Source organism: Elephantulus edwardii, unplaced genomic scaffold (assembly GCF_000299155.1).
Source record: "Elephantulus edwardii isolate Elephantulus edwardi_28Jun2011 unplaced genomic scaffold, EleEdw1.0 scaffold00070, whole genome shotgun sequence".
NCBI lineage: Eukaryota > Metazoa > Chordata > Mammalia > Macroscelidea > Macroscelididae > Elephantulus > Elephantulus edwardii.
The window spans coordinates 9,813,597-9,826,359 of NW_006399820.1; the positions used below are offsets into that span (position 1 = coordinate 9,813,597).

At 37.2% G+C, this 12,763-nt stretch overlaps 1 protein-coding gene across 1 annotated transcript in view; it reads right to left on the reverse strand.

Moving 5' to 3' along the window:
• The window catches only part of CDKAL1 (CDK5 regulatory subunit associated protein 1-like 1), an 886,114-nt gene extending 873,660 nt beyond the window's left edge, over positions 1 to 12,454 (reverse strand). Inside the window, exons 1-2 of the mRNA XM_006888658.1 lie at positions 12,278 to 12,454; positions 8,483 to 8,595 (exon numbers count right to left, since the gene is read on the reverse strand). Of these exons, the coding sequence (XP_006888720.1) occupies positions 8,483 to 8,595; positions 12,278 to 12,447 (283 nt within the window). The 5' untranslated portion in view covers positions 12,448 to 12,454. The remainder of the gene's footprint in view (positions 1 to 8,482; positions 8,596 to 12,277) is intronic.
• Between the last annotated feature and the right edge of the window lie 309 nt (positions 12,455 to 12,763).

Consider the following 12,763-nt stretch of genomic DNA (forward strand, 5'->3'; position numbering starts at 1 on the left):
CACAAAAAAAATAATAAAAATTTAAAAAAAAAAAATACAAGAACCAGAAAGCAAAAGGGAGAATGAATGACTGTCAAGAGAACAAAGACCACAACTAGCTAACAGAATACATATAAAAAGTAAAAGCTTATAAAATTTGTTTAAAATGCTCACATAGGAAGATATTTTACAGATCAAGAAAGATGCAGTACAATTTTTATTCTAATGTATGAAAGGCTTTGTTCCTCTTTAATTAATCTTATCTATGTTTAACGTCTCAGCCTTAGAATAACACCAGGATTTAACTATAAACTTATGGTCTTGCTATAGGCAACATCAAGATAGATGGAGAAAGGATTGAAGTTGTCAGTGATCTCATCTTGCTTGGATCAACATTCAACACCCTTGGTACCAGCAATCTGGAGTTCAAGAGATGCATTTCACTGGACAAGTCAGCTATCAGGAAATCGGTCCAAAATACTAAAGGCCAGTAATGTCTGTCTGAAAACTAAAGTTGCTTCTTTCAGGCCGTGGTCCTTTCAATCACTTGCTACACATCTGAGGGCTGGAAAATAAGTAAGGATGATAGAAGGAGAATTGATGTCTTTGAACTGTGGTGCTAGAGAAGAGTACTGAATATTCCATGGACTGTCAAAAGAACAAATAGTTATGCCTTGGGAGAAGTGCAGCCAGAATGCTCTTTGGAGGCAAAGATGGAGAAGCTTCATCTCTCAAATTCTGGACATACTGCAAAGAGAAGTTATTCAGTGGGACATGATGCATGGAAAGGTGGAGAGTGAGTAAAAGAAAAACCCTCAATGAGATGGTTTGACACAGTGACTGCAGCAATAGGCTCGAATGTGTCAGCGTGTGTGAGGATGACATAAGGAGGACAAGGATGAGGTCTGTTGTTCATAGAGTCTCTATGAGTCATATTTGACTCAACAGCACCTAACAATAGTAATTCTAATTAGACTTCAAAAACCTGTCATAGATTGTGTCTGTGGTGTCAGCCTAAAAGTTGGCTTTTTTAGGCATTAAAGCTAACCCCCTCTGGTCTCCAGCTACCTTAACTGCAGACACAAAAAATCAGAGAGGGGTGATGGGTGTGGGAGGTTAACCGTAGGGTCACACAATTTGATGAGGGAGGGAGGGTAAAGGAAAGGGGAAAGATCTGGTGACGAACTTTGTATGTAAACCAGTAAAAAAATAAAAATTTTATTTTAAATTTAAAAAAAAAATTAAAGCTACTTCAAATTAAATGGTTATCTTATGGCTCATCTTTAACTCAAATAACAGAAAGGCCTATAAAGTAAATACCACCAAGAAGCAGGCACTCACTACTTGAAATAACCAACCACACAGAGCATTAATGGCCAAGCAAAAGCCCCGAAGGCAGGCAAGGGTAAGATAGAATAAGGAGATAAGAATTACACAGAAGTGAGAAGAATGTGGTTATATAATAGGTATTAAACTGTGGCTAACTCTGAGAAGAATAGGAATCCCAGAACACTTTGTGCTTATGCCAAACCTATACTTGGACCAGGAGGCAGTAGCCAGAACAGAGCAACGAAGTAACTACATGGCTCAAAACTGCGAAGGGTGTACATCATGAATGCATCCTATCTCAGTACTTTTTCAATCTATATGCAGAACAGATCATCCAGAAGACTGGGCTCTATGAGGAGGAATGTGGCATCAAGACTGAAGGAAGACTCATCAACAATCTACATTATGCAGATGACACAACCATGATTTCTGACACTGAGGAGGACCTGAAGCGCTTGCTCCAGAAGGTCAAGGACTGCAACCTTCAATATGGATTGAAGCTCAACATCAAGAAAACAAAGATTCTCACATTGGTACCATTGGCAGCATCATGACAGACAGTGAAAAAATTAAGATTGTTAACAGTTTCCATTTGCTTGCCTCCACAATCAATAATCTTGGTACCAGCAGTCAGGAAATCAAAGATGGTTTGCATTGGGAAAATCTACTGTCAGAGAGCTCTTCAGTACTCAGTAGTATATAAGAGCAACGATGTCAGTTTAGAGATTCAGTTGCACTTGATCCAGGCCATGGTCTTCATAATTACTTGCTATGCATCAGAAAGCTGGACAATGACGAGGGATGATAGAAGGAGAATTGATGTCTTTGAGCTGTGGTGCTGGAGAAGAGTACTGAATATACCATGGATTGCTAGGAGAACAAACAGGTTCATCTGGAGAGGATAAAATCAGGCTGCTCCTTGGAGACAAGGAATCTGAAGTTTCATCTAACATGCTTTTGGACATGTTGCAAGGAGGGATATCACACTTGGGAGGATGGAGGGTCAATACAAGAGAGGAAGACCTTCAATGAGATGAATTGTCTCAGTGACTGCAGTAATGGGAGTAGGTGTGTCAGAGACAGAAAAGTTCTGTTGTACACAGGGTCACTATGAACTGCAACTCGATGGCATGTAACAACAACAATGGTTTAAAACAAAATGTGTATCATCAGTTGAATGGATAGCCGATTTGCTTTGTAAACTCTCATTCAAATCACAATTAAAACAGAAAAAGATTAAATGGTCAGGTACAAAAAATACATCATGTTTAGCTTAGTCATTTAACTGTAATACTCCTATACCAAATAAACCAATGGGGTTTTTTCACACTTTTTTATTATTGAGATTTTAATGAAAGTTTACAGATAACTTGGATTTCCATTCATTCATTGTTGCACATTTGCCTTCCTGCCGCCCCACCACCTAGTTCATTTTTCTCTTTGGAAAAAAAAATTCTTTCATTGTTACACAGTACACCCTCACCTGAAGTCCACTTTGCTATGGAGCTCTTATTCTGGACTCGTCATACCAATAATATCTAATCATATATTTCTTTTATACATTTCTCTCTCTCATCTATTTCAATGCCGTGTACATTATTTATATCCTCTTTTCTTAATTTCCCCTGAACCCCCATGTCAGTCCTGTTTTATAATAGTGTAGTGACATTATGCAGTATTTGCCCTTTTGTGAGTATTTTATTGAGCATAACGTCCTCCATGGTCACCCATTTTGTATAATATTTTATGAGTTCCTTGTTTTTCAGTGCTACATAATATTCCATTGTGTGAATATACCACAGCTTCCCCATCCATTCGTTTGTTCTTGGGCACTTGGGTTGTTTCCAACTCTTTGCTATTGTGAGCTACAACAAACATGGGTGTGCATATAACTGCTCTGGTGGCAGTTCTGGTTTCTTTAGGGTATATTCCCAGTAGTGGAATTACTGAGTCAAATGTTATTTCTATTTCCAATTTTTTGAGAAAGCGTCACACTGCCTTCCGCAGTAGTTACACCATTTTACACTCCCACCAACCAGTTTCTCCACAACCTCACCAGCATTTATTATTTGCTGCTCTGTTGAATTTTGCTCTTCTTACTGGGGTGAGATGGTATCTCAATTGTTTTGATATGCATCTCAGAGCTAGGGATTTTGAACACTTCTTCATGTGTTTGTTCTCCATCTGAATGTCTTCTTCGGTGAAATGTCTGTTCATTTCCTGTGCCCATTTTGCAACTTGGTTGTTTACTTTTATCTTGTTGTGGTGCTACACTAACATTTCTAAATTGAGATTTTAATTCCTTAATCCAAACATGTTGTTGTTATGTGCTGGTGAGTCAGAACCAACTTCCAGCGGCTTTGCAGAGGCTGTAAAGTACACTGGAAGAACGTCTTTCTACCTTGGAGCAATGAGTTGATTCAAATTGACTGCCTTTGGGTTGGCAATACAATTCCATACCCACTAGGCCACCAGCTATATTCTAATTTGACATTATTATCACAAAGGAGGGCTAAAATACAAATTCTGAGTTCTCTTTTAATATCGGTTCTACTTCCCCTGCCAAGGGGGGATAAAGAAAGAATAGATTTAAGAACTTAAAAGCTTATTGAAATAACTTTCAAGATTTAACATAAAAGAGGTAGATTTCTTCCTTTGTTAAAAACCAATATATTGCAGTCTCTTGAAATCCAAGTACAGTTCATTTCCATATGCTCAGACTGCTCCATACCATATACCCTAATATATAACATATTCAGAAATGTTCCCTAATAAACTATATACAAAGAAATCATTAAGCACTATAACAACCTCCTTGAGAAACTAGAAGCAGAAATACTGTGAGCAATTCCACTCTAAGGTACATATATCAAGGAAATCAAAAGCTATGACACAGACAGTTATAAGCACACTTTAGCTCAGTATAGCATTATTCACAATACCAAAACACAGAAAGAACCCAAGTACCTATAAAAAGATAGATGGCTAAATTGAGGCATATACATACAATGGAATATGAGGAAACATGAAATGCATGTAGCATGGACACATCAAGAGGACATTATGCCAGGTGAAATAAGTCAACAAAAGGACAAGAATTGCACGAAACCACTATTACAAGAAATTGAGAATAGGTTTACATACAGAAAGAAACATTCCACGATGGTTATGAGGGATTGGGAAAGGGGACAATCACCAACTATGCAGTTGCTGTTAGATGCCATCGAGCCAAGTACGACTCACAACGACCCTATGATCAACACATATGAATCCTGTCCTGTTCTGTGCCCTCCTCACAACCTCTGACACACTTGAGCTCACTACTGCAGTTAATCTATCTCATAGAGAGTCTTCCTCTCTTTTGCCATCCCTCCACCTTCCCAAACATGACGCTCCTCTCTAAGGAATAGCCTCTCCTAGCAATAGGCCTAAAGTATGTGAGGTGAAGCTTTATCCTCTTCACATCCAGTAAACAAGTATGCATTACAGTGAAGGGAAAGGCACTACGAGAAACATCAGCACAACATGACCAAGGCCAAGAAAGACACTGAGAAGTATGTAAGAATAAAGGACAATTACTTAAGCACTTTACACAATCAACAACAGTAATAATATAAATTATGAGCCAATACATACATAAATATGTAACCGAACAGAGGAACGTTGTATGGAAGTACACCACATACACATATAAGTATGGTTGCAGATATTTCTACATACAGATTTGGAAAGGCTGTGTGTGTGTGTGTGTGTGTGTGTGTGTGCAAGCGCACGCACATATACATTATAAAAATAAAATATCTTTTGAACATAACCCATTGCCATTGAATTGAAATCAACTGAAAGCTGACACACACGAAGTTTTCAGAGACTGTAAATAGCATGGAAGGTGATTTTCCATCATTTTCCTATTGGGTTAGCAGCACAACACTCTACAGATCATGCCACCAGAGCTTTTCCTGCTTGGACCAAAGAAAAAATATGAAAACCTAAGACTAACGACTAACACAGCAACTATTCCAAAGAGCTAATGACCCACAAGAATCACAGCCTCCTCTAGCCTAAGACAGAACTACATGGTAGCTGATTATCACCACCAACTGCTCTGACCAGGACTATGATAAACGGTTCTAATTAAGAGTATATGGAAAAAATGTAGGGAACATAACCAGTCCAAAACGTAGTGGTGTTGAGAAAAACTAAAGGGGCCCCAGGGTCTATCTTCCTAAGACATTCTTCTAACTTGAAAGTGAGCAAACTCTGAGCCGCCACCTTTCTCAATCACTTAATAGACAAACTTATAAAACAAGTAATACTTGAAAAAGATGTGCTCCTTAAAACAATCAACCATATGAGAAACAAAAGCATGTATCCAAAACCAAAGATGAAAAGGCAGAGAAAGCAGACGATTAGAAATTAATAACCCAACTAGGAAAAGGAAGGGCTGCAGATCCATACTGTAGAGACTGCCAGCAATGTCAGGGAACAATACGTGGGTGAATTATTGACTGAAGGAGTAATTTAGTATGTAAACTTTTTTTGGAAGTATGTAAACTTTTACGTAGACACAAAATGTTAAAAAACCAAACTGTGACGACATATGTTATATCAAATATGCATTCACTTAAAAATATTATAGCACCAGATAGCATGGTCCAGTACTTTGTTGGCCTGCTTATCAAAGTTGAGATTTTCAAATTCACCAGTCGCACTGAAGAAAGATCAGATTCATTCATAAAGATTTGTAGCCTCAGAAACCCAAATGACTTAGTGACAGTTGTTTTGTTGTTTTTAGGAGGAAATACACACCTAGACAAATAACAAACATCTCCCATAGTCTGTAGTATCCAAGTTAGACTGAAATTAAAAACTGAGTATAGCTAGGGAGCTCTGGTGGCCTAGTGGCAAAAACTGTGCCATAATCCTGAAGGCACATGCTTCAAATCCACCAGCTACTCAACGGGAGAAAAATGGGCAATCTTCTCCTATGAGATTAACTTCCTCTGAAAACCCACTGGAAGGTCAGCTATGGGTCAATTCTGACTCAATGGTACACAACAACATAAATTGCTAAAGTGAAGACAATAATAAATAAAATACAAATGTAACAAAGTAATCAAATACATAAAAGAAAATACTGCATTAATAAGAAAAATCCATTTTCCATTTTAGTGATTAATTCTGAATTCTTCCTTTCAATATTTTCAATTAAGAAATTAAAGACAGGCATGTAAAACTAAAACACTGTGACCATTATTTTGTATAAAATATTGTTAGAAGTCTAAACACAAAATGCTTATGGTTGAAAAGCAAATGTGTAAATATTAAGTATCATCTGAAAAGTATCTGATTCTATATTTTACTGTTTTAGGAAAATAAAGGCTATTTTTGTAACTCAGACTGAATAAGGATGTCCAAACTCAAATCAAAACATACCAAGAATTATGAATAAACTCACTAGTAAGACTGATTTTGCTATACAAAGAGTGTTATTATAGTTGTTAGTATAACTGATCAAAACCACACAATTATTAAAAAAAGATCTTTATGTTACTAAAAAACAACTGAAGGAAAAAAATAATTGGCTAATTCCACTTGGTCCTTAGTCTTGTAGTTAGATTGTGCCAAATAAACATAAAAAGGTAACCATGAGCACTGTTTGAGTAATATATGATTTAAGGTAAGATATGATCTCTCCTTTCCTCATCTATAATCAGTTGTCAATATTTCCTCATACAAAAAGATAGTAAAGGTAAAGCACTGGACTGGTAGCTGTTATAAACCACTCAAATTATAGTAACTGTTACCTATAGAGAAGCACACAGTGGCATACAGAAAGAGAGGGTGGGAATGTGTGTGTGTGTGTGTGTGTGTGTGTGTGTGTGTGTGAAGCACCTCACAATGACTGCCAGCTCTCTGTGTGTGTGTGTGTGTGTGTATGTGTGTGTGTGAAGTACCTCACAATGACTGCCAGCACACCTCATGCCCAGATCTGATTCCTAAACAACTTCTCCTAATGAAAGAATCAGCAGAGAAGAGGCTGCTTCCATTGTTGCAACAGAGCGAATACAAAGTAAGCTTAGGGCATCTTATGAAGTCAGATAATCAGAGAGTGCTCAACCAAAGATGTGGGGGGCTTGATAAAAAGACACAGAAGTGAGGTCCTAACAGCCAGTGGTGGGACTATCTGAGCAACAAAATGTGACTGCACAGATAAAAACCCATATAATAAAGCTACTATCAAAGAGATTATACTGATATAAATAAAAGAAATGGGAGGAAAAAAAGGCAATGTTTCCTTCCTTACCAAAAAAATTGTACTAATAATCACCATTAAGCACACATGACACTAAGTTGTTGGAGACAAGGCCTACTGACAAGGTATTAAAATTAGTTGATGAAAGATACAGGGGGGAAATAGAGCATTTATTAATTATGATAAGGAGGAAAAGTAATTGCATGTACTAAGGTAAAGCTTGAAAACAAGGTTTACCAGTAATAAGATATTCTAATGGCAAGACTCATACCCCCATCCCATGATAGCATAAGAGGACATAATACTATTGTTTTTTTCTTTCTAAAAATGAATAATCTAATAAAAAATGTGAGGAAATATCAGATAAGCCTGAACTGAGGGATATTCCAGCACAAAATAAAACTTTCTTCAAAAGTGTAAAAGGCTGTAAGAGACAAGAAAAAACTAAGGTAATGTCACAGGCTGGAGAACTCTAAGGAAGAGATAACTAAATATAGCATGGGTTCCTAAATTGAATTCTTAAACAGAAGAAAGGTATTTGCAGGAAAATTTGTAAAACTCAAGCCAGGTGTGCACTTTAGTTTTTTTATAGTAATGTATTGCACTAATGTTAACCCATGGTTTATTACTAATTATGTAAGACAGTAACAACAGTGGAAACTAGGTGATGTGTATACACAACTCTCAGTACTATTTTTATTTCTTTAGGGCTGAACTTATTTCAAAGTAAAATTTCTTTCAAACTTTTTTAAATATATGGTATTCATACTTAGCTAAGCAATATATAATAGCCATTTTATTTTGCTTAAAAAATCTTTTCATTACACTAAAACGCTGTGTAATTACTGAAGCAAGTATGTATTATACTTAACAAAGGTAACACCAAAAAAATGCAATCAATCCAAGGTATCTCATTACCTGTAATTTTATATCCATAAGCAGCAAGCTGTCCGGCCATATATTCTCCATCTGAATTATTATGTGAACAGCCCCATGTTCGTATCCAAATTTTCTGTATGCCTGGAATAGTGCTGTTAAAGAATCATTTTTTAAAAAGAATGAGTCTCATTAAATGACTTTTAAAAATGAAAATCACTAGTTAATTTCAGGGCACATTAAGCAAAAAAGATACTCAAAGTAATTCATTCATGAATTATTCAGTAAATGCACATACTTAATCTATATAAACTAATATTAGATTAAACATCCAAAATCAAGATAAATAACATCAGAATTCTAATACTCTGTATATTTAAAAAGCAGAACAAAACGCTCCTTCTCTCTTAATCACATTTAGGCTCCGTTTTGTACACAGAAGTCAGAGCTAACACTACAGCATCTAAAAACTAACAAACTACTAAGTTCAACAATTAGAAAGGTATAAATAAAAACAGCAGAGGAAATTATTTTGGTAGCAAAACAGAGAAAGAGCAATTAAGCTCACACCTTCAGAAACAAACTCCTATAGACCAAGAGTAGACTTTATCGACTTTAAGCTTTACAGGTATCAATAACTTCATCAAATGAGAAACTACTACTCTAAGAACTCCTACAGAAGCAGAAAAAAGTAGATTTCTAAAAAAATAATAGTTTTGGGGGTGAAAAACTTTCAACCTGAACTGTTCTAATAATTAAATAAATAGAAATTACTGAAGAGTATGTCCAGGACAAATCTAGTAAAATTATAATCATTACCAAAAAAAATTATAATCATTAAAATATAAGCACATTTTAATTTCATATATTTTTAATATTTAATCTTCCACACAAAATAATCAAGAGTACTATCATGTAGAACAATGCACTAAAAAATATAGTCTATTAAAACTATACAACTACATAACTCTTTATGGAGAGGTTAAAGTCTCATCAAATTGTAAAAACCCACAACGGCAATAATGTTGTGGTATCCAGTACCTTATGGTACAATGACTCTGTATACTCTTTACCATCTTCTTTTAATACTTCTTGGGTCATTTAGTACTCTGCCCAAAGCATCCTTAAGTATAGCAAGGTTTGAATTTGTTCTTCAATTCCTTGAGCTTAAGAAATGCTGAGCAAGTTCAGCCCCTTTGATTTTCTGACTCCAGCTCTTTGCACACTTCATCAGAATACTTTACTTCGTCTTCCCGCACCACCCTTTGAAACCTTCTATTCAGCTCCCTAATATTTAGTTTTCTTTCCTTTGCTTTGGCTTCTAGGTGCTCTAGTGCAATACTCAAGAGTCTCTTCTGATATCCATTTTAGTCCTTTTTTCCTCCTCTGTCTTTGTAATGACCTTTTGCACTCTTCCTGGATTATATTCTTGATATCCTCCCATAACTCATCTGGTCTTCCCTCATTAGTGTTCAACTCAAGGCCTCAAACCTGTTCCTGAGATAGTTTTGAAATTCAGGCGGGACAGACTCAAAGTCTTATTTTAGTTTCTGTGTTAATTTTCCTTAGCTTCAGCTTGAACTTGCATATGAGTGGTCTATTCTACAATAAGCACCTGGCCTAGTTTACACAGCTGATACTGAACAGCTCCAGCAGTTCTTCAACAGATGTAATCAATCAGATTCCTATGCATACAATCAGGTGAAATCCATGTGTATGGCCTGTGTTTATGTTTATTATAAAATGTATTTGCAATGAATAAATTATTGTGCAAAATTCTATCATCCTATCTCCAGCTTCATTTCTGTCACCAAGCTCATGTCTTCCAACTACTGACCCTTCTTCTCTGCTTCCAACTTTTGCATTCCAGTAACCCATTATTATTAATGCATCTTGACTGCATGTTCGATCGATCTCTGACTGCAAAAGCTGGTAGAAAGCTGTGGCATCAGGTTGGAGGAAGACTCATCAACAATCTGCGTTATGCAGATGACACAACCCTGCCTGCTTAAACTGAGGAAGATCTGAAGTGCTTGAGGTGGAAGGTCAGGGACTGGAGCCTTCAGTATGGATTGAGGCTCAATATCCAGAAAACAAAGATTCTCACCATTCGGCCAACTGGCAGCATCATAATGAATGGTGAAGAGCTTGAGATTGTTCACAGTTTTAGTTTGCTTGGCTCCACAATCAACACTCTTGGCACCAGCCAGGAAATTAAATGGGAAAGCCTGCTGTTAGGGACTTCTCCAAAACACTAAAGAGCAATGGTGTCTCTCTGGCGACAAAACAGACTCATCCTGGAAAGGGGTAAATCGGGGGGCTCCTTGGAGGCAAGGACTCTGAGGCTTCGTCTAACATACTTTGGGCATGTTTTAAGGAGACACTGGTCCTTGGAAAGGGACATCATGCTTGGTAGTGTGGAAGGACAGCACAGAAGGCGAAGGCCCTCTATGAGGTGGATTGATTTCAGTGACTGGGGTAATCGGAATGGGTGTATTGGAGATGGTGCGACTGGCACAGGACAGAGCAGAGTTTAGGGCTGTTGTACATAGGGTCACTATAAGTCGCAAACGACATGATGGCACATAACAACAACAACAACTGTGCTGGGAAAGTCAGAGACCTCTCCAAAGTCCTGAAGTGTAACGATGTAAGTCTGCACACTAAAGTGCACCTGATACAGGCCATGGTGATTGCAATCACTTATTATGCATCAGAGAGCAGGACAATAAATAGGGATCATGGAGAATTGATGCTTTTGAGCTGTGGTACTGAAGAAGAGTATTGAATACCATGGACTGCTAAACAGGTTCATCATGGAGAGGGTTAAACAGGCTGCTCCTTGGAGGCAAGGATTCTGAGGACTCATCTAACATCCTTGGAGAGAGACATTATGTTTGGGAGAGTAGAGGGACAGCGTAGGAGAGGAAGACCCTTGATGAGGTGGATTGATTCAGTGACTGGGGTTATGGGGGTAGGTGTGTTGGAGACAATAAGGTTGGCACAGTATAGAGCAGGGTTTAGGGCTGTTGTACAAAGGGTCACTATGAGTCATAGGCAACTTGATAGTACATAACAACAACAACATCCAGTACCTTGTTCTAAAGCAGCTAATCTGTTGCTGTTGTTATTGTTGTTGTGTGCAGCTGAGGCAGAATAAATTCACAGCTAGCCCTCAAGCAAGTTGTTTGATGCAGTAAATCACACCAGAGGAGAATGCCCATACTTCTCCTATGGAGCAACTGGTGAATTTGAACCATGTACCTTCATGATTGAAGTATATTCTGACCTTTAGGCCGCCAGAGCTCCCTGGTTAATCCATTGTTACTGTTGTTAGGCTCCGCCAAGTCAGAATAGACTCACAGTTGACCCTCCCACAGGTTTTTCAAAAGCAGTAAATGACACAGGAGGATTTTGCCCGTCTTTGTTCAGTAAGCTAATCCATTAGTATTTAACTAAATTACTAACAAATATTGGAAACCCATTACATTACAGCCCCAAAAGAATCAAAAATAACACTTAAAAAATTAACTTGGAAGTAAGAGTTATCTACAGCTGTGTTAACATCAAAGAGATCAACGGTATCTACATCTTTGCACTAAACACTATTACTAGGCTATGCCTTTAAGGAACTTTGAATTTGGTATCTTTTTTCTCTTTTACTCAAATATCTTGGTAGATATAAAACAATTCAATAAAGATGTAAATACACATATTTCCTATGGAAGTAAAAAATCTGAAAAGGAGACATGTATAACACAGCCCAGTAGTGCCAAGTTCTCCTCTCAGTAAAACAAACAAACAAAAAAAAATTAATTGTAATGAAAAAAGGCTCACCTATCACTAGGTGGACTATTTTCCTCTTGCAAATACTTCTGGGTATTTCGCTTTCGCACCTTTGGAACAACGTGCTTTCTGGCAAAATGCCTATCCTGTGGCTTTGAATCTTCCTGCGTCACAATATCTTCTATATCATCCAGGAGCGTGTCACAGGATGCAGAAGGCATGGTCTCTTTTTTAAAAAGTTACATAGAATAGTTACAAATTTTAAAAAGGTACAAATGTCACAAGCTTGAACTTCTCAAAAAATATGCTCAACACAGGTATATTTCTCATCACCGCGGGCAGAAGGAAGTGGCATGGTTTTCAAGTGCTTAAATAAAAGCCACCAACCAAAACCTTTAAACACAAAATTTCCTTAGGGAATAAAGAGAAAATCAACTCATTCCCAAATGAAGATAATTGACATTTTTTTCACCTAGAGACTTACTTACCCTAAAGAAAATTCTCCAAACAAAACAATGACATAAGAAATCTGGAACT